General features: G+C 44.8%; 1 protein-coding gene across 1 annotated transcript in view; it reads left to right on the plus strand.

Moving 5' to 3' along the window:
- Nucleotides 1-23390, plus strand: part of cUnh8orf34 (chromosome Un C8orf34 homolog) — a gene marked incomplete at its 5' end in the record, with an annotated part of 92597 nt that overhangs the window by 36032 nt on the left and 33175 nt on the right. Inside the window, one exon of the mRNA XM_083778002.1 lies at nt 10893-11059. Coding sequence (XP_083634128.1) covers nt 10893-11059 — 167 coding nt within the window. The remainder of the gene's footprint in view (nt 1-10892; nt 11060-23390) is intronic.

A 23390-nucleotide genomic window follows, 5' to 3' on the forward strand; every position in this document is an offset into this window, starting at 1 on the left:
GGGTGTAGGAGATCGGCAAGATATTGGGGTGCCTGGCCCATTTGTACCTTAAATGTTAGTAAAAGGATTTTAAAATCAATTCTAAAAACAACAGGGAGCCAGTGAAGTGTAGCCAGGACCGGAGTGATGTGGTCCCGTTTCCTGGTGTTTGTCAGGAGTCTGGCGGCAGCGTTTTGGACAAGTTGTAAGCGGGAAATGGATTTATGGGTTAGGCCTGTGTATAGTGCGTTACAATAATCTAAGCGTGATGTGATGAATGCATGAATAACTTTTTCAAGGTCGGGGACTGTTAAAAATGGCTTTATTTTAGCTATGCTTCTTAGTTGGAAGAAGCATGCTTGTACGGTTTTCTTTATTTGGGTGTTGAAGGTAAGGCCTGAGTCAATGAAAACCCCAAGGTTTTTTGCTACCGGTGTGATGTTCATAGCCATGTCTGCTAGGCTGTTTTTTAGGATGTCGGTGTCGCTTGGAGGGCCAAAGAGAACTATTTCGGTTTTATTTGCGTTGAGCTGGAGAAAGTTTTGGGACATCCAACTATTTATGTCCAGGAGACATGCCTTAAGGGCGACTAGACTGTCAGGGGTAGGGGACTTTATGGGGACGTATATTTGGGTGTCGTCTGCATAGCAATGGAAAGTGAGGTTATGTTTATGGATAATGACACCTAGGGAGAGCATGTAAACTGAAAACAGTAGGGGACCAAGTATGGAGCCCTGGGGGACACCACAGGTGAGTGGGGCTATGGAGGAGGAGGCATCTCCGGACGTGACGCAAAAAGTCCTATTTTCCAGGTATGATCGGATAAGTTCCAGGGCTGTTCCCTGCAAACCAACCCATGTCTGCAGGCGGTTGAGCAAGATGGGGTGGTCCACCGTGTCAAAGGCAGCACTCAAGTCCAACAGAACCAGTACTGCACAATCTCCGTTATCGGTGGTGAGAAGTAGATCATTGGTGACCTTTATGAGTGCTGTCTCTGTGCTATGATGGGCTCTGAAACCTGACTGAAATTTTTCAAATAGGTTATTGTTGTTCATGAAAGTTGTTAACTGGGAGCATATGACCTTTTCTAGAACTTTCGACAGAAATGACAGTTTGGAGATGGGCCTGTAGTTGTGTAGCTCCGAGGCATCTAGGTTAGGCTTCTTTAAGAGGGGTTGTACTATGGCGTGTTTGAAGACAGCGGGGAAAATAGCAGTGGATAGGGAGGCATTTATAATGGCAAGGAGGTGGGGTAAGACTGTGGTGAGCACTTCCTTTAGCAGTTTGGTTGGTATAGAGTCCAATTGCGAGGTGGAGGATTTCATTGAAAGAATAATATTTCCTAATGTGTGAGATGTGACGTGTTGAAAGTTGTGTAGATAAGCTGAGATGGTTGGAGCGGTGTGGGAGGTGTTATTGTTGGGGGTTATTTGGGTTCTTATTTTGTGGATCTTATCTATGAAATAATTGAGAAAGTCCTCACATTTTTCCTGGGATAGTTGAGTATTAAGAATAGGGGCCGGATTTGTGACTGAGTCTATTACTTTGAATAGTGATCTTGGGTTATGGCTGTTGTTTTTGACAATGTTGGAGAAGTATTTCTCTCTTGCAACTCTAATAGCGGATTGATAGTCCGCCATTAAAGATTTCAGGATCTCAAGGGAGACGTGCAAGTTGTCTGCTTTCCATTTTCTTTCTGCTTTTCTGCAGCACCTCTTCAAGAGGCGGGTCTCATCGTTTAGCCAGGGTGTCCCTGTTGTACGAGGCGTAACTGCCTTGCGGGGTGCAATGCAGTCAAGAATGGCTAGGGAGGTGTTATTAAAATAATCGATCAATGCAGCTGGGTCATGGGAAAAGGAGTTAACGGTTGGGGAAGTTGCGGAGGACTGGAATAATTCTGAGAATTTGGTGGCTGTTGTAGAATCAATGACGCGTGCCAGATGAACTGGGTGATGGACGGTTGAGCTGGAGGGGGCAATCTGGATTTCGAAAACAATGGCTTTATGGTCTGATGGAGGGAAGTCTGTAATTTTGAGGATGGAAGGAGACACGCCCAAGGACAGAACAAGGTCGAGAGTGTGTCCCTTATTGTGAGTGGGTTCATTTATAGATTGGATGAAGTTAAAAGATTCTGTCAGGGTGATGAAATCCTTAACCATTGGGTGAGATGGACAGCATACGTGCACGTTCACGTCGCCGATAATTATTACTTTGTCATGTTTGGGGGTTATAAATGACAGTAACTCAGAGAATTCGTCTAGGAAGCGGGCGTTGTACTTGGGGGGCCTATAAATTACAATGCAGAGAACAGGAACCTTAGCATGAATGATAAAACTGAGCATTTCAAAGGAGGTGAATGTACCAAGTGAGTTTGCGGGTGAGCATTTGGAGGAGACTTTATGTATGGCTGCTATTCCGCCACCACGACTAGACCGTCTAGGTTCATGAAAGAATGAATAATTTGGGGGGGTGGCCTGAATCAAATTTACAGAGTCTGTTTGCCAGGACTCTGTTATTAAGAAAAAATCTATTTTGTTTTCTAAAATGAAATCATGCACAAGAAAAGTTTTATTGTTGAGAGATCTTGGATTTAGTAGTCCAAATCTAGTGGGTGTATGGGGGGGGGGGGAGGGTGGTGGTAGTGGTTGAATAGCAATCAGGTTATTGTGATTAATGCAGCTGGGTGGTTGGAAATGAGGGTCAAACAATCTGCATGTGATATGAACAGGTATTTTGGCATTATTAATGCTGTATTTGTTCCAAAGAGCTAATATGACTTGGTCTGTTCTAATGGGCATGTAATATGAATTGATTTGCTGCTGTCTGGGGTGTGTTCTAATAGGCAGGCAGTAGGTGTCGCTAGAGGGGGCGATGGGGGAGTTTTGGGGGTTGGATGTTGTTGTTGTTGTTGTTGTTAACGGACCAGGGTGGTGATCAGCTGAAACTACTAGTCAATTTGCGTGTTGATTTGTGTGAGGTATTGATTGAGCAGCTAGCGATTTGCGGAGGTTGTGAGCCAGCATTTCGTTGCCAAAGCGGCTAGGATGGAGGCCGTCACGGGCGTAGAAGCGGGGTGGTTGCAGAAAAGAAAGAAGTTGGATATATAGTTTATGCTGTATTTGAAGCAGGCGAACTGGAGCCAATAGTGAAGAGCGGACAGTCTGCTGAAGGAGACGTCACCGCGACCGATCGTGGGCAATGGGCCGGACATGTATATTGATTTTCCAGACTGACGGAGGAGGTTGAAGATTTGTTCAAAATGGATTTTTGCTTGTTCTGACTGGCGGTCGTTTGTGCCGGAGTGGAGGATGATGTTCTTGATGGTGGAGGGGAGTGAGGCGAGCAGGCCGGGAAGTTTATCGAGGAGTTGTGCTGTGGAGGCGCCAAGGAAGCTATGTGTGATTGCGTTAATAAAACAGATATGTTTAATTTGGCTGTCGCCGATGATGACCGTGGTAGGACTTATCAACGGAGGGGGTGGGGGGGTGGGTGTGGGGGCATCATCATGCAGTAGGCCTAAGGGGGGTGCAGTTGATGGTGTGTCGCTGTCGCTGATAATGATTGAAGGGGATGGAGTGGTGGGTTTCTGAAGCGGCATCGTAGTGGGTCGTTTCCAGGTGTTGGACAGAGTGAGGGGGGTGGGTTTCTTCGGAGGATGAGACCCAAGGGGATCCACCGAGCGGCGTTTAACAGCTGATTTTAACAGATTGAGGCGGGACGGTTTCTGGCTAGTGGTTATGGAAGAGTTGACCGGGGATGATGGGTTAGGCAGTGGGTCGTTGGACGGGGCGGCTGGGTATAGTGGGGGGAACTCATTCATATCTAAAATAGAAAATGAATTGATTAATTGTATGGGAGGGGGTGCGTGTGGGGGGGGCTTCTTCCCATGTTTTCCCCGGGGGATCACTGTCCATGGGCCAGGAGTGGAGCTGGCCGAGGGTGTAATTTTTGGTCTTGTACCCTCGTGAGTGGGGGGGAGACGGAGGGTGACTGTCTCGTCCAGATCCCGGGGCTTGGAGGAACAGCGAGGACGTTCGTATCCAGCGGCGGGGAGGGTCGCATCGAGCTCCCGCGACTTGGGGGGAGAACACCGGGGGGGACGTTCGAGTCCGGTGGCGGCGGGGACAGTCACATCAAGCTGAATGAAGCAGGATGTATGAAGGGAGTCCAGGAACATCTCATCATCCTTTATTTGGTGGAGAGTTGAGATTCTACCCTCCAGCACCGACACTCTGTGCTTCAGGTGAAGGCAGCTGTCGCAACCGGGAGATGAGGTGAGTGACATGGTGGTGGTGGTGGTGGTGGAGGTGATGATGCTGATGATGGCTGAGGAAAGAAAACAAGACTATGGCCAGTAAAAGTGGAAAAAGAGATGGCGGGATGAGATGAAACAGGCTACAGTAGGTGTTGAACCGGGATAGCGTCTCAGGGCGGTACATACAGGCGAGGGCACCACGACGGGTGCCCACAGCAGAGAATAAGCCCAGTTTGCAGAACCGGAACACAGGTGAGGAGTCAACAAGGAACGAGACTTACCAACCAGGCCCAGAGACTGGGCCTGTGAGTTGGATCGGTGTCAGATCATGTGGCGATGTGGTTCTTTATCCGAAGCTGTTGTGAGCTGGCTGCCGAAGTTGTTGGTAGCTCCCGGCTAGCGGGCTGTCAAAACCGGCTAGCTGTCACAGCGCTACCTGTCAGCGCTAGCTGTCACAGGGCGTTGACGCCGTAGTCAGGACAGGTCGGTTAAAACATTGTAGCTAATGATCGGGAGGGCCGATCGTAATAAAAGTAAGATTGGGTTATAACTTGGCCGTTGGGCAACCGTGACTATGAGTAAGGTTTTAAAAGATGAGGCTTAAAATAGCAGCGTTTGCCGATTTGTTGGACGCTGTCACCGAGAGAAGCAGTACACCGGCATAACGCCAACGCATGCGCAATGGATGTACATTCATACAGCTTAACCTCACAATACCTTGGGCATTGGGCAACCTCTCTTGGTTGCTTTGAACTGAACTGTAACTGGAGCTCCACCTGCTTGAGGAATGCCCATCTGAATGGTTTCAATCCTATTTCACATCTGCTCCCATACTGTTTTGACAGAATTGTAAGACTACTTAATAAAGCTAACCTTATTCCAGTCAGTGTGCTCAATACTAAAAGATTAGGGGGTTCTGCCTCCCGATCTTATGTCATTGCTCACTATCTCTCAGGAACTCCTTTGAAACTTCTGGTCACAAAACTACGGGTGTCCAAAAGGCCCAAACCTACTCCAAGCTCCCCATGAACTTCCTGTGAACGTCCTTGCGTGTATGTGCGTGTGTGTGCGTTTGTTTAAGTGTGTGTAATAACCATGCAAGTGTGTAGTGTGTAGTGTGTGTGTGTGTGTGTGTGTGTGTGTGTGTGTGTGTGTGTGTGTGTGTGTGTGTGTGTGTGTGTGTGTGTGTGTGTGTGTGTGAATGAATGAATGAATTTGTATTTTCGTGTCTTGTCATTAAGACCCATCCCTTACGGGATTATAAGACACCAACAACATAAATAAACAATATCACGTTTCACTTCCCACACAGAATTTACACAAAGTATTTGATCAAAACAAAAACAGAAATAAGCATTATCATAAAATAAAATAAAATAAAATACATCACATATAAGTTTTCTTTGTCCGTATGTCCCAAGCTTTCTCTATATATTCTGCTAATGCAAATATATTTTGTTCGAAAATCCATCTCAGTCGCTCTGCATCACTTAACCACATCAGATCTATATTTTTACATCTGTTAAATAACTTTTGACGTAGCTCATGATACAACGGGCAATAGAAAATAAAATGGAACTCATTCTCAATATCATTTATATCACAGTAGGTGCAAATACGTTCTTCTTCTGTAACTCCTCTATACCTCCCAGTCTCAAGGTGCAAAGGCAAGATCCCAGAACGAAGTTGGGCACATAGGGATCTTTGTCTTTTGGATAATGGGGCACAGACGTACTTTTCACTAGCGTAACAGCTTTTTATCGTAACAAATGTTCTCAACTTTGGTTTGTACAATATGTCCTGTGACCATTTGTTCTGAAATAAACTATAAAGTGTGTCTTTAACCATGGAGATGTTTACAACCCTGTTATTTAGAAAACTGTCATGTAACCCAGTTCATACAAGAGTGTCCTCTATTGCACTTGCCCATGCACCTTTTACTGATACATCCCAGTTGAAAATCTTCCTAGCAACTCTGTTCTCTGGCATTCTGATTAGTCGGTTCCATAAGGCCATCATGCTGCCTCTCCACCTTATCTCACACGGCTCCCAACCCATGTCTCCTGTTATTGCTAATACAGGCGCAAATTTGTGCACTCCTAAAAAGTACCGTATGGCTCTATTCTGAACCATTTGTCCCTTCATATTCATGTTTGAGCCCCATATTCCCGACATATAATCCATGACAGGGCAGACACACGTGTGAAACAGTTTGGAGTAGGCAGCATATCCCAAATCACCCAGCTGTTTAGTTTTGGCTATTATGCCACCTAGGGCCCTACCTGCAGATCCTGCCAATACCGATGTACCATATTCATAAAGTAAATGTTCATCCAAGTTAAGACCCAAATATTTGTAATTTTCAACATACTGTAATTTGTGTTCTCCTAGCTGGAACTGAAAATCACCCCTCTTTGTTCTGATTTGTCTGAAATGCATGATCTGGGTTTTACTATGATTAACTGTCAGTTTACACTTTTTACACCACTTTACATCAGCATTGTCTGCAATTCATTTTCATTTTCTGCTACTAGAATGATGTGATCTGCGTACATCAAGATATCTAGTTTATTACTGCCATCATAGTTTAAACCCAATTCCAGTTGTTTGATTTCCTTTGCTAGATTATTAATGAATATTGCGAAGAGGGTCGGGGAGAGACAACCCCCCTGCTTGACACCAGATGGTTGTGTGTGTGTGTGTGTGTGTGTGTGTGTGTGTGTGTGTGTGTGTGTGTGTGTGTGTGTGTGTGTCATTGCTGCTGCTGATGTGGCTAATTCTAGGAGGATGGGATATAAAGCATACAGTAAATGAGCCACACGGGGCTATTCAGAGGCTTAATCTTGTTAGGTTAGTCTATGGGTGGATTATGAGGAGAAATTACATACAGTAGTGAGGACCCTTAGTTGGGAGATAGGAAATGTGTGGGTATTTGGAGCTCTGTGTTTGTGTGCGTGCGTGTGACATGCGTGCGTGCGATTGGTTGGATGGTGCAGTGTCCCAAAATTAAACCTCATCTCACAGTTGTTCCTCTGATTAAACTTGGCTCATTTGATAAATAATTTATACCATCTTAATTGCATTTCCTGGCTAATGAATCCCACAGCAGGCTCTGAGTGTGATACAGTATCCATACTCTGTCTAAGCCTCATCAAACTCTACCAACAGAAAATACTTACATACAATAGGCCTGCACCACATAATGTAAGTCTTGTGGTGTAGTACAGTAGTTAGTCACACACATTATGAGAATAAATATGAATAAAATAAATGAATCACTTGAAGAAAATCTTGTTAAAAAAAAAAAAAAAAAGAAAATGTCTTATTGATTAACATTTTGAGCCTAGACTTAAAACTCTCAGTGGAGGGGGCAGATCTGACAGCGAGAGGAATGCTGTTCCAAAGTATAGGGGCTGCGACAGCAAAGGCTCGGTCGCCCCTGAGCCTCTTACTTGTCGCTGGGACTTCTAGGAGTCGTCTGTCTGCTGACCTGAGGGTCCTGATGGAGGAGGAATATGATAGGAGGTCAGAGATGTAGGAGGGGGCCAGTCCGTTTAGTGAAGAGAAGGGTTTTGAATTGAATTCTGAACCGGACCGGCAACCAGTGGAGAGAGGCAAGGACAGGGGTGATATGTTGAGCAATTTTCATAATTGGCATAATATTAACTAGGTCATTAACAACACTCATTGGGCTAAAAACGGCCATGCCCACTTATCAACTATACGTCTGACATTGGTGCAGACGATAAGCAGCACAGAGACGAACATATTCTCAAAGAAAAGTTAGGCAACCAACACACGGGCACCAGTCACGAGGACGTCCCACATTAACATACTGTATGTGTACTCAAGAAAGACACAGGAGCGCAAAGCACCAACAAGCTCTTTGAAAGTGTCATTATAAAAAAGAAAATCACAGTTTCTCTTTTGATCTTAATCAAAGCATAATTATAATTGACTCCCTTAACAAGCACTAGGCACTGCTTATCTATTTAGTTTGAGAAAATAGAACTGAAAACTTTTCACAAGTATTTCAATTTATTTACAACCCTGGGAGATATGTGCCAGGTTCAGCAAGAATGGAGAATACAATATGCTGGAGATTTCAAAATGAACAAAGCCCTAGCCGTGATCTGGCATACCCATATTGATGAATCACGTCAGCATAGAAACACCGGGTTGGAGAGGAATGAAGCATTACAGTATTTGTTCTACTTATGACCCTCCGATCCATTATCTGTAACCAGCACTCATTCAGATATGATTACCATCATATTAAAACTCCTCCACCCCTCTAATCCACGTCCCTCAGTGACCAAGATATGGAAATTATTTTTTCTAGTATTGGGGTGAGGCAGAAGTCAGCTGCCATGACTTTTTTTTGTTTTTTTATGTAGGTGTTTAGTCGTAATTTTCTTCTTCGTCCGCCTTATGCTCCAGGCAGTGACAGGCCAAGAGAGATATACTGTCTGTAACACAATTCCGCCTGAGAAATGAACAAATGCAGAGCATGTGACAAAGGAAGCATAAATTGAAAGCATAAATTGAAAGCAGCTCATTTCTCTCTCTTTCCAAGTATTGATTTTCATTACGGTTTAAGACATTGAGACCAGCGAGGTTGTGCTACTGTAGGAGAGACATACAGCTAAACACATTATGGAAAATTTCCCACAAGACCTTTGGCTAATTTTACAGGCTTGATTAGTCTCTGTTTAAAATATGCCCCCCCTTGCAGTTTGGTGATTTTCTTTGCAGTTTTGGAACACTTTAGATCACTGTCTTCAACCTCTCCTTTCTTACAGTATATCCTGTGGAAAACATGCCATTACTATACTGTATGTATTGTAACTACTATACTGTCACTGTGGGAATATTAGCATAATGGCTGCACACAGTATACAAACACGGTGAATGCATTTACCATACGCAGATTGTTGCTTTCGGTCTGTTTTATACTATACTGCCTTGAGCAGTGCAAGTCTTGTTTTAAAATCTAAATATCAACTGCCATGTGCAACCATAGCCTCTGGCTCGGATATACATCAATCGATTTAAAGATCCCAAAAACGCCTCTTTTCCTGTTTTGTGAACGTTTTGCTGCTTTACATACATACAGTAGCAGCTTGTTTTTGATCATTCGTCCCCTGCTGGCAAACAACTCCAGTGGTTGTATTTAAACCCTACCCCTACATGTCCTGCTTATCAAACCTCTCTATCTATTCTAAGCATTATTCTGTCCTACATGCAGAAGCTTCCTTTTTACCTACACATACTTTGAATGTGTACTTTGAAAATACTACACCGGCGTGGGTCCTCAAATGATTGCACTGTTTGTCATTTTGTCTAACAACCGAGGAATGGCTACCAAATGGATGTTATGTTGCTAGGCATGGTCGTAGGAAGAGGAAGTGTGTGGACACTTTGTACATAGCCTGCAAAGAAACAGCCTGAGAGATGCGGACACGAGGGGAACATAATAGTCTCACAGGGAAGGAGCTGCTATTGTGAAAAGAGTGCTATTTCAGCTGGCCAACTGCCTGCTGGCTCCAAACATACCACTGTGGATTAGAAGAGTCTCACAAGCCAGTCATTGTCAACATATTCCAGATGCGAATGCTTTATGGTATCACAACTGGGAAATGTTTAATAAGAACATACATTAACATTTAGGCCGCATAATTGAGCACAAAGGGATATTCTGAATTGGCCACATCTGACACATTGTTAGCATGTACATTTCTGGATAAGAAGCCATGATACGTGATCAATCTAGCTTTGTATGAGGTTGGAAAAACCCTTGACTGTACAATTCCTGTTTTTTCTATTTTAATGTTTTTATTGAAAGGGACATTTAAACTTCTTTCAACCTTACCTCCATGTGAATATCTCTACATGTGGCTTGATTATTGATCCTTAAAACATGCTCAATATAATGGAGGAAGGTAGGAATTCTGACAACACTTGTCTCTCAAAGGCAGACTGCGCATAGCTTGAAGTAATATCTGCCTGTGATGTTATCAGCAGGAAACATTTATTTATTTTCAGAACTAGATTTATGTTTTTATTTCTTTAATGATGCACCACTGTGGCTGATATCTTAGCGTGCTTTTGTTCCAGCAAGTGACAGACTTTCTATTCGCTTGAAATTGCCTCAAATGATGTCATTGGCAGCTAAATGTCAGAGACGTGAATAAATACAACAAAGAGGCCAACTAGATGCCCGAAGGAGATAAGAAAGTCTAAAAAGTATACTGAACTGGAATGAAGGCTTAAAAAGAAGAAGCATCCGAGCACTCAAAAGAGTGGAGGTGAGGATGTAGAGTTAAAACTAACTTTAATGTAGTATACGTTTATACGTCATGAAAGTTTGTTTTCAACTCTACATCCTTGACTTTTTCTGTGTTCAGATCTATCCACAGAGGACTGATATACACTACAGTATGTATGTATGGGCGGGAACCCCTTTTGGTGTTAGCATTATGTTATGCTTTAGCTACTGAAAAATAGCAGATCTACAAGCTCATGGCGCTAAAATCGAAGAACGACTGACATAGAAACATAGCTTTTTCAGAAAACTGTCAGGATGTAGAAGACATTTTTTTAATCTGATCTCAGGTCAGAATGGGTTAAGCCACACTTTACTTCCTGTGTCCCTCAGTCTGAAGATGGAGACCAAGAGCAAAGGCCTTAAGGAACAGCAGCAACATCACAAGAAGCTCCTGGCAGCCATGTTGTCCCAGGACTCCTTCGACTCGCTCAACAGCCCCGCCCTCTCTGTCACAGAGGAAGAGATTGAAGATGAGGACGATGCTATGGAACTATTGGGTAATGTCAGCAAACATTCATAATTATGCATGTGTACGCGATACAATATATACACTGTATGTGTGTTCCATAGTCTCTCTCTTTCTCTCTTTCTCTCACGCACACACACACACACACATACACACACACACACACACACACACACACACACACACACACACACACACACACACACACTCACACTCACACTCACACTCACACACACACACACTCACACACATACACACACACATACACACACACACACACACACACACACACACACACACACACACACACACACACACTCTACAGTATCTTTCTGTACCTAAAGCTTTACACCAAATATCAAACGGTTTCGGCGAAAATCTACTTTTAACATTGGCCCGGTTGCTAGGCAACGCCTTCGTCACCCCCAGCACCAGGATTTTTGCGCACGGCCCCCATAAGCTCCATTCAAAGTAAGATCTTCTGTGGTCATTATCTCTGAAACTACGAGCGCGGTCCGTGGTTTTGGAAAGGTAAACAGCGTACGCTACAGCTAACATTAGCAAATCCTTACAATGGCGGTCTCCAAGCCGGGAGAGCGGAAATGAAAATGCCCCAATATGGGGAATATGCCCTGGCAAGGCTTACCTACACTCTGCTGCCACCTAGTGGCAGAGAAAGAGTTTAATTTGGGGGGTCCTTGACATGAAAATGTTTGAGAACCACTGGTTTAACTATAAGCAACTATACACTGTGGACCACAATGGAAACAAGCCCATTTTTTGTGTTATACTATTACTTTTAGCATTATTGTATATGGACATTTTACCACTGTACTATTTTGCAAACTGTTAATGAAGTATTCAATCAATCAATCAAACCACAAGCTACTTTACAGAAAAACAAGGCCAAACTCGCTTATAATAAGTAGACCTGGCAACACTGGCGCTGACTTAGAACAGAGTGGTAGTGGGGGCTGGTGGTCTCGGAGCGGAGAGGTGGGTTGATTTCTTTTTGTTTTGATTTGTTTTTTTTAAGTGGGTGTTATTCTGTGTAGTGTCTGTGGAGTGTCCCTTGTGTCTGTGAAGACACAAGGGTGTCTTGTCTCAAGCCAAATTGAATTTGTTCCCTGAAATGTGCTTTGATGTGTACACACACACACACACACACAAACGCACTCTCCCTGTGACTCTCTGTGACTCTGTTCCTTTCTGTCTACCTTCTGACTCACTCTACCGTATATTAAAGGGATATTTTACTTTAAAATAAATATATAAAAAATATAAATGAAAAAAGTAATGGAAAAATCACGCTCCATCACACATTAGTATGTCCTAATGCGTGAGAGGGACGTGATTTTTGCATATACACATACACGCATACTACGCACAGATACTGTATATATGCACGCACACAAAACAGTGATGCAATTTATCTCATATTGCAGCATACCATATAGCCTGCAGCCTCCATCTAAATCACAGAGCATTGCAGATGAGTGAATGTGTTTAATAACTAAAGTTCAATATCGTCAATAACGAATGATCCTAAGTATGCATAGTCTCCTCAGTGCTGTGTGACTATTATTTCTATGAAAACAAATGCTAAACTAGATCGGCCTGGCCGTGGGCTAAGCAGTGACGGATTAAAAAATCTGGGGTAGGTACCCTCACAAAAAACATGCAGTAATCCTGGTCTCTAAACTGCCTCCCCATGGCCAGCCGGGGCGCCTGACGGAGGGGAAAGGAACTGGTTGGAATAACGTGTTCCTTCCACGCGCTACGTCCAACCAGGGAAACTCCCCCTGTCAGGTGCAAAGGAGCAACTTGGACACTCAGGCATGAAGGAAGCATGAGTTCAAGTCCGTTGCTCTCCCCAGGTTGGTGGAGGGTGTGTAGAGCTCAGGATCACATTAGATGATTGACACAGGGGTGAAAAATGGGTTACAAAATCGTGGGATAAAAAATAAAATAGAAATCTGGGGGCTCCCTGTGTTCTCCCCGTGTCCCCTAGGGTAGGTACCCTCACAAAAAACATGCAGTAATCCTGGTCTCTAAACTACCTCCCCCTGGCCATGATGGAGGGGAAAGAAACTGGTCGGAATAACGATGTGTTCCTTCCACCCGCTACGTCCGGCCGGGGAAACTCTCCCCTGTCAGGTGAAAAGAAGCAGCTTGGACTCCTCATGCATAGAAGAAAGCATGAGGTCAGTCCACTGCCCCCCCCCCCAGGTTGGCAGAGGAAGTGTAGCGCCCAGGATTACATTAGATAATTGACACTGGGTGAAAAAAAAATGGATTGCAAAATTGTGGGATAAAAATTATAATAAAAAACAAAAACAATCTGGGGGCTCCCAGCAAAGCTGAAGCAGGGTGCTGCCAGCGGGTAGGCGGTGATGCAGCGGACGGCAGGCGAGTGGTGGAGCCGCCCTACCTCGAGGCTCCACGCAATTCTAGTCTACAATAGGTTTTGTATGTATTGAAAGTAAAACTGATGATGTGATGAGTGTCAAAGTTTGGCAATAGATTCTGGTGCATTCATAGTATCACGTATGCGTGCTGGACTGAGCTTCTGCTGTGGCCCTTAACAGCAGTGCCATATAATGATGAGATACATCTGTGTAACTGGGTGTTTATACTCTAAAATGATACCTCTGATTCCTGGGCACAACATTCCTCCAGTGGTTTTCATGCTATGGTTCAGTGCAGTAATTCAGAGGAAGCAATGAAGTGAGGTTTTGTGTGAGTCTCTGTCAAGGCCTGGTCCCAGTTTACTGGTCCCAGTTCACTCCACTGTGGCTGATGGAGGCCAAAAGCACTTCCACTCTGACGGAGTGGTTGCCACAGCACTGCTCCCTGAAGCACACAGAGATACCGTGTAGATGGCTTGGTAAAAATCATACCCGTGTGAAGTGAGGCGGGGCGCTCTTATCATCGTACATCATCACAACGTAAAATAGACTATGCATATTTGCTCAGACACTATGACGTGAAATTCTCTATTCATTGAATTTAATATTTGTTAGGACGAAGATTGCCGATTTGCTCGTCCACATATGACGTAAATTCATTGTTCAATGGTAATTTAGGAGTTTGTAAGATGAAAATCTACTGAATATAGGAGGCCCCTCAAAAAAATACAAAAAAAGAAAGAAAAAAGGGGGGGGGGGGGGATAGTATATAAAAGGAAGAACTTTATGTTGAATTCAGTGGATTACATTGTATGTTGTATAGTTTCCTCTTCTGTTCCTCTTCAGAAGAGTACAAGTCTGAAACTGTTTACAGAAACACTAAGCAGTGTGCATTTAAAAATCAGACTCATTAGAGACAGTTCATTGCCTATTTTGAATTACAGCACAACAGGAGAGTGTGTGATTACCGATTTGATTAAATTCCATATTCTATGCATGAGAATATGAGGACCCCTAGTGGTTAGTTACAGTCTGACAGGCAACTGAGGTGTTCTCTGCAGTTAGCCTCGGAAACCCAGATGTTTTTATTTCCATGGAGAAAAAAAAAGTCATGGTACCGAGTCCACTTCAATTCGGCGCAAACGTCGATCACTCTGCTGATTTCTGATCGTCTGCACCTTTGTTAAATTGACGCAAACACGTAGACATAGAGACACACACACACACACTCTCTCTCTCTCTGTCGCTCTGATTAATTAGTCTCATGTCGCGCAGCTGCGTCTAGCTGCATTTGCCATAGAAAGCATAGGTGGACCCCAGGCTACTCTGCAGTTAGTGGAGAGGTGTTGAATGTGGATAGTGGATACCGTCCTGACACAGAGGAGTCATAAACAGTCAGAGTCGGCAACAAGAAATAAATGATTGTCGACTTCAGGAAGAGGACCAGGCCACAACATCACCTAAAGACCACCGATGGCTCTGCTGTGGAGAGGGTAACACAATTCCCTAGTACTGCTGACAGACAACCTGGCCCGAGCGTCACAAAGAAAGCCCAACAGTGTCTCTACCCACTCCGTCACGGGAGAGAGTTGACTTTCCCCATTCCAACCCTAACCATGTTTTCAGAGAGCCTTCTCACCTACTGTTTCACCTCCTGGTACAGTAACCTCACAGCTAAGGAGAGAAAACAAGAGGACCGTAAGAACAGCCGGAAAGATCATTGATGCCTCGCTGCCATCCCTGACAGATGCTGTATATACCAATAATGATGCATAAGAAGAGTGACATCAAGGGCACTACTGACCCCTCTCCCAGCTTGTTCTCCCTTCTGTCGTCTGGGAAACAGGAGCATGTACTGTATTCAAAATGTCTATATAATATATTAATGTATGACTGATTTGTAAACTCTGACTAAATCTCAATAAAGTTGATTTAAAAGGTGAAACAGGAGCAGCAGTTTTAGGACGGAAATTATGTTAGACAGTTTCTTTCCCCAGACAGTCAGACTTTTGAACTCAAATCTCTACTACTGTAGGTAGTACTATATATGAACTTAGGAAGTAACAGAGGTATGCATTACTATGCATTAGATGAGAAGTATATAGATGAATTTCATTCAGTTTTTATACTGTTTGCAGTACTTTTTTTTGCACTATTTATTTGTTCTTTTCTGAATATTTGCTTTCTTTTAACTAGGAGTTGAAGATGCTTACAGATGGAAACAAATGATGAATTCATATGTTAATTGTCAATACCAATGTATAGTTTATCTGTTAATCTGAGTTCCCAGAAGTTGCCTGTACTTTCTAGTGATAGCCTACTCCTTCCACTGTCTTATATGATGGACCCAATGTCTGAAATACGTCTTATCTTTGTGATGCAGCAATGTATACCATCTGTTGCACTCACCTACCCCTGTGTGTGTGTGTGTGTGTGTGTGTGTGTGTGTGTGTGTGTGTGTGTGTGTGTGTGTGTGTGTGTGTGTGTGTGTGTGTGTGTGTGTGTGTGTGTGTGTGTCTGGCTGGCTGGCTGGCTGGCTGGCTGGCTGGCTGGCTGGCTGGCTGGCTGGCTGGCTGGCTGGCTGGCCGGCCGGCCGTGGGGGTGTGGTGTGAACACACAACAAAGCACATTTCAGAGAACAAGTTCAGTTTGGCTTGTGTGAGTGTTTACAGACATTGCACAAGATTAAACCACTGTCAACGGAGAGTTGACACATACAGTACACACACACACACACACACACACACACTTGCACGCACGTATAGCTTATTGTTATAGTGTGAGAAGTATGTCTCAGCTTTCCTATTATTGTTATAGTTTTGATGATCAAAGCAGCCATTCCAAATGAACATTTTTCAAAACCACATACATACCACTTTTTACTCTCTAGTGTCAGCTAATCAGAGCTTTGCTCACCATGCCTGTTAATTGGCTTTGTTTTATTGGTTACTGCTCTGCAAACAAATCAGCCCTGTCTAAATGAGAGCTATAACGATGCTGAGAACTGTGCCATGTTGTGGATACAAGCCATCATATTCACGCATCTGATCCACAAGAGGAGATGATAGGAGCGGTGGGAAAGGAAGACAAGAGCCGAGCACAGGAGAAGAGTTGAGAAACGTTGACTATGTTGTATTGCAAAGTGTCCACTGGAGGGCAGGAGAGGAGCAGTAGCCATACTTTCAGCACAGCAAGCATTGCTTGTGGTGACTGATGACATTATCACTGCCACTGCTAATACAAATGCTGGCTGTGAACAATAAATGACTGAATCTCCAAATCAATTCTGTGTGCTAATGGGTTTCCAAACCTGGCTGCATTCATGCAAGCACATGAGGAGCAGTGCTGCAAGGCATCATTTTTTCAGATCAAATGGAGGAAAAACATTCTGGGTGCATAAGTGCATAAGATTGATTTGTTTAATTCAGAGTGCTTCCAAAATCAGATGAGCAGCGATGGCACAGGCACAGCGCACTCCCCCAGTTGTTTTCATTAGTCTGACGTATACTGTACACAGTTGTAAACTTCATTTAAAAAAAATATGATTCACGTTCGCCTGTAAACTTGTGGAAAATGCCAAGATTCAAGCCTTCGTCAGGCAGCGAAACCACACTTTTATGCCTATCCGAAATAAGAAACGACTAAGTCAGCTTGTTTTTGGCTTTGCAGTGTTGTTTTACGGTGGGTTAACGAGACAAGTTAGTTTCCCACAGTAAAGTTAATGGCCTCGTCCTTCTAGGTGGAAGTATTGAATGCAGTCCACCTTTTGTTAAATGTGTTTACATGTGTTTACTTTAGAGGGAAAAATAATTCTGGTTAGGTAACTCCCATCTAAAATCAGAGCTCTATGACATAAACTTCTTAAAAGCAGAGTTCCCTTGAAAGACAAAGTGACCAGAGTTTCTTGCCTGCTTGTCTTGTTGCTTCACTAGAGTTTGGTTTGTTAAGAGAGGACTACAGCATGACAGCGCTGTCAGTCTTTACTGCCGAGATCAAAATGCAATGAGAGTGCACTGGCTCCTAGATTGCGAGTCCCATCTATCACATTCATACAGAACCCACAGCGAGGGGTAACAGAGATACTGAGAGTGTGACACATCCATCAGACCCCCCCCACCCCTCCTCACTCCGGGGTGAGTTAACAGGCCTTCTTTGTGCATTGCCCCTTCCCCGTGGGGGTCCTGAAACAGGAGTGGGGGACATGAGTGCACCTTTACTCCACTCGAGGTGATTCACAGTGACAGAAGGGGTTTGACGGGCCACGATGAGGCTTTTATAGAACTACGTCTGATCTCTGATACACGCAGGATTAAGGCAGTGTCTGCTGCCTGGGATTAGTATGCCTGTGTGTGGTTCTCTGTGCAGCTCTTTAGTTCCTCTGAATGAGACCATTATGGCTGCCGCGATCAAACCAAGCCTGACCAAGACAGTGATATCCATGTCCCGCCCGCAACCCCCAAGACGTTGAGGCGCTGCTAAAACCTTTTCTCTCTTCACGTGTCCTTCATTTCCGATCTTGAAATTAAAGACAGAAAAACAGACACAGAAACTCATCGTTATTGGATGGATATTTATTTTCTCCATGCCAGCTTGGTTGTTGTGGTGGCTCCCAGCTTGTCTTGTCCTAATGAATTACTGAATGTGAGCATCTTAGTAGAGCATCCCTGCTACTCATGTTCCAATCTACTTGCCCCTGTTTCATGTCCACCAACATTTCAAGTAGCTGGATCTGGTGGTTGCCTGTGTCTCTTTGCTCGTCTTGGTTTGCAGCTGCTGAAACCTGTGTGTGTACGTGTGTGTACGAAGTGTTTATGTGTGTGTGTGTGTGTGCATGCGTGCGTGCGGGCGCGTGCGTGCGTGCGTGTCCTCGCGTGCGTTCTACTGTCCAGAGTGCTGCGGTAATGGCACTGCCTGTCTCTTTGTTCTCTTGTCTTTCGCCAACATTGGCAGACGCCTCACACAATTCCTGACGCCAGCAAAGCCCCCTCGAGCGTGCACCCCCCCTCCCCACCTTCCTTGCACTCCCTGACCCTCCCCCCCTTTGCTGCCCGCTTCTGCCTCGCCCCAAATCAACCGAGAGACACAACAGTTGCTCCAGCAACAATGTAAACAAACAACAACGCTGCAACGAGCGCATTGTTCCCAACAAGAGGAGAGAAGGAGACGGTGGAGGCAGTGAAGAATGAGAACACCAATGTCAATGTCAGTTACTGTACTTCCACACTAAATCTTTCATATAAAGCACAGGCTTGGCATGGACGGGTATACATCTCCTGAAGGTTATGATGGTGAGAGAGGAATGTCCCCAGTAAAAGACAAGCGACTCCCATTACGAAACCCGTAAAAGTATCCGTGGTGCAGACGGATAAGTTAATCGAGAGGCAAATTGCAGCGGTGTTACTGGAAGCAATTACAGTACCAATAGGCGAGTGGACTGCTGTGATCGTTGCCTGGATGTGACTGTAGTCGTTAATGTTGAGTACAAACTGATGCCAACCGCTATATCTGGGGGGTGGGATGGGGTGGGGTACAAACACGGTTTAGGGGGGTCTGAGCAGCTCTGGTCTGGATGGACTAAATGATGATGTATTGTGGTTTGCCTTGCCAGAAGCAAGAGATGCATGGTAGATACCCCAAGACTACTTTCTAGAGCAGTGGTTCCCAAACTTTTTCATGCCAAGGACCCTCAAATTGGCATTTATTAGCCTGCAGACCCCCATTTGAAAAATATATGCCAGAGCCCCCCATAAGAGAAGATTTTTACGGCTCTAGCAGTGATTTTCAACCCATTTAATTTCAAGGACCCCCAGTTTGACATGCATTAGTCTACGGACCCCCATTGAATGGCATTTTCTCTGAGACCCTAATTTATATTGTAAAATCATTGTTAATTTAACTCTGAGAGTTACAGACCCATAAGGGTCCAAAGGGTTCCAAACTATCATTTAGCTGGGGACCCCCTGGAACTGCCTCAAGGACCCCTCGGGGTCCCGGACCCCACTTTGGGAACCAGTGTACTAGAGAACAGTTAGTGGATAACCTTATGATTAGATGCACTGTCAGCAGAGAAATGTTGTGCAGTGATGAATGCACCCATATCTTATGTTCTCCCAGTGTGCGGTTTGACAGTTTTGTGAGTTCACGACAATAAGGAGAGCATCAAGTCACCACTTAGGTATGTCAAAGGTAGTCAGTTTAGTATCTTGTCAGCTGTAAGATTAAGATGCAACTGACAAGCAGACAGGCTTCCTCGGGGTGGGTGAGTTGTAGATCTGATGACTTTATGCAATAATTGCTGTGTGTGTGTGTGTGTGTGTGTGTGTGTGTGTGTGTGTGTGTGTGTGTGTGTGTGTGTGTGTGTGTGTGTGTGTGTGTGTGTGTGTGTGTGTGTGTGTGTGTGTGTGTGTGTGTGTGTGCGTGCGTGTGTGCGTGCGTGCGTGCGTGCGTGCGTGCGCCGTGCATGTGTGTCTGTGTGTGATACTGTATCTATGTGTTTATCATAAACAAGTAGACAACACAATGGCTTCCACAACTCAGACATAAAGAGCTCAAGAGTTCAAGCTATACCTCCAAGGTAGGTGCTTCTGTTTCTGAGCATGAGCTCACCTCGCCTTACTCATGCACTCCTCTTGATCTTGGTCGCAAATATTCATCTAAGTAAATAGATTAATATTAATTAACTTAATTATTTATTTGTTTCTATTTTTGGACTGCAGATGGCAGCCTTGTAACTGTAGCAGATGCCTGTGTTTGCATGCTCTGTACTGTGCACTGTAATACATGGTCCCCTTTCAGGGATCAAGTTCATAGCTTTAAGCATCACTCGAGTGCAGGTTTAAAGACGACGCCTACAATGAAATTAATCTGAACCCGAGACGGCAGAACAGCTCGATTGTCATGTAATCCAGCCATAGCGGCTGGCATCGTCATGCACTGCCTTGTCTGCAGCCGCACCATGATCTCGCAGTATATTTTGTGGTTAGAAAGTGAGTTAAAAGGAGGCTTGCACCGATGTCTGTGATAAGACTTTTCCACAGGCCTTGGAGCTGTGATCTTCTCCATCTGATTCTGATCAGTGTTTCTTTTTTTTTTCCTTTTTTCTTTTTCTTTTTTTTTACCACAGCGCTCGAGATGTGAGGTTTTGGAACCTGACAGGCATTTTTCTGGGACAAGGGGTGTGGGGTGAGTTGACGTGGAGGGGGGGAGGGTGCTCTTGAAAGCTGAGACATAATTATGAAATGTAAGTTGGAATATTGTTTTTATTACAAAGCCAAACAAATGCGTCTCTGCCCCCACTCACATCAAAGATGTCTGCGTGAAGACTAACCGCCGCCGCGTAGAGGCCTTGTGATCCAGGCCCTAATCAAACACAAATGCTTTGCTTGTACGTGTGAGGGCGGCGTGGGTGTGGGGTCTGCACGGAGCATGCTGCGGGTATCGTCTCGAGCACGTGCTGCATCATACTGTTTTTTTCGTCTATACGTCGTCTGAGTATGTTGCTCGCACATGTGGGCGCCTATGTGTCACATGTGGGCGTGTCGCTCATGCGCGTGCGCCTGCGTACGTGTCGTCTGACTCGTCTGTGTGTGACAGCAGCCCGCCTTGCCAGTACAAGGAGAGCTAAGAACTGTCACTTACAGTCCATTAATTAGAGCCCAGTGCAGCTTGTTTTAGAATGACCTCCCATACACCAAGCCGCAGCTCGCCTGGTCCTTATATGATTCATGAAAGGTTGGAAATTCAATTATTTCACTTATGATAGACACTCACTGCACTCTGGGAAATTACTGGGATTTCATGCGGGAGATGGTGGTGTGTGTGTGTGTGTGCTCGTGCCCACCAGCCCGCCCTTTCCATGTGTGGTACTTTACTGTAGGTGCTGCGTTAGATGTTTCCACACTATTCATCTGTCAACGTGTCATCTGGGAAGGGGTATATTATGTTATTTGTGAGATGAATGCGCTAATTATGACTTAAGCTCTTGTTTTAGCGCGTCGGAGAGCAGCCCGGAGAGAGCCAGTCTCTATCTAAACGACATTAAATTACATGGAAACTTGGAAAAAGATACTCAAGCACACAAACACTTGCTCTGTGCACTCGTCTCTTCCCCACGCTGCTCTGGCTTTGGTGTGACTCGTGTGAGTGATTGTGGCACGGAATTCCTCTCTGCTCAGCCCCTTTGTTGGGATTGCATCGCTCGAATAGTTTCCATTTCCCTCCCTCCCAGTGAAGGCCCATTTTTATTTATCTGCCGCGTCTCGTCGTTCGACATGGGGTGCATGCATGGCTGCCCCAGCACCCGGGGAGTGGAAATGTTCGGAGCTGACAAACGGGAGGGTGTAGACAGACGTTTGTTGTGTCTAGACAGCGGCCCGGGCCGGCTGCGGCTGTCCCAGGGCAAACCGGTTCTCAGGGGGGAGACCCGCCGTAAACGTATCACAGTGGTATTGTGTGAGAGGCTGGGGGCTGTGGACGCTCACTGGACCGCCTTGTGAACATGAAGGGAGTAGGCTACGCAATTTAGACATTATGTGTTTGGCCAAGCTCCCTCCGTCCCTCCCTCATTTACTGCTTTAACGAAGATCGAGAGGAGAATTCATAAAGAGGCTGTGTAAAGTTAATTTACGCATGTGGTCCAATTAAGAACCCAATGAAGGTCTCGCTCAGTCTAAGTGGTTTCTTTGCATTATATCCTGAATACTATATCCGTTCACTTGAATGACGAGTACTTCAACACTTGTTAGCATACTCTACCAGTGGAGACAATGTGGTGTTGACATTGAGATCTGTCACCCCCTCTCTCTCTCTCTCTCTCTCTCTCTCTCTCTCTCCCCAGTAGCAGTGTTGGAGTAATGGGATTAATTGGTCTGCACAGAGGAGGGATGTCATGGCTGAAGTTCAGAGCTGCTGTTGAACAGATGAAGAACTGCGCCCACTTTTAAAGTCCATGTCTGGCACCGCAGCAGCACTGGCACATGGCGAACGAAATGTAGATTTAAGCCCATATAAAAATCTAATCATCCATGCATGAAAATGCACACACACACACACACTGGTGATGTTAATTGGGATGTAGGGCTGTATTACTTCCGGTTACGGTTTTGGCCTCGTCTTGGTCTCGCCTGCAGTAATACTGTGTCCCATATTATTGAATGAATTACTTAATTACTCATATAGTTAAACATATATTTTTTCCTTTTGTAAAATGTAATTATTTGGTCTTGGCTCAGTCCTGCGCTCCCTCCTTGGTCTTGAACTTGACTCGATCTTGTCTATTCCCATTGGCCTTGATTTGGTCTTGACTCGGCCCCAGTATTGACTCAGTCTCGACCTTCAGTCTCGTCCCCTATGGTCCCAGTATTGACTTGACCTATGGTCTCAGACTCAGTCCTGACTTGGTCTCGCTTTAGGTGGTCATTGGGTGGACACAGCACTTTTGAGATGAGCTCATTCAGTTCCTCTCCCCTTCCTGTTGGCAGCTCCGTGGCTGTAAGAGTTCACAGTTGATGTTATCGGCCAAAATACTCCTCTATTTTACTCACTTCTTCCAGCCAAAATCAGCCTCCCCACAGCAGCTTAACACCACTGATGCTGTAGTTAGGGTGGACCTGGCTCTGTAGCACGCCATGCCGTCATGCTTTGCTGAATGCTTGGGACAGCCATAATGTCCCCTTTTGACACAGGAAAGTTTCAACCACAAAGCCCCTTGTTTACCCCAGTGACCTGCGTGTATCTGAGATTAGCTCTTACTACTTTCTCTCTCTTTCTCTCACTCTCTCTCTCTCACACTCTCTGGGGGAGAAGCGAAAAAAAATAGAGGAGCTGAGGTGACAGGCAGCTATGTACGCTGAGGTCATGTTCTTCTCGCTGGGTCACAACTGGGCGATGTCTTCCTTTTTATTTATTCATATTTTTTTGGACAAAACCTCCCGGGTGTCAAGTAACGATTTGTAT

Source organism: Protomyctophum parallelum, assembly GCF_964188405.1.
Source record: "Protomyctophum parallelum genome assembly, chromosome: 12".
Lineage (NCBI taxonomy): Eukaryota > Metazoa > Chordata > Actinopteri > Myctophiformes > Myctophidae > Protomyctophum > Protomyctophum parallelum.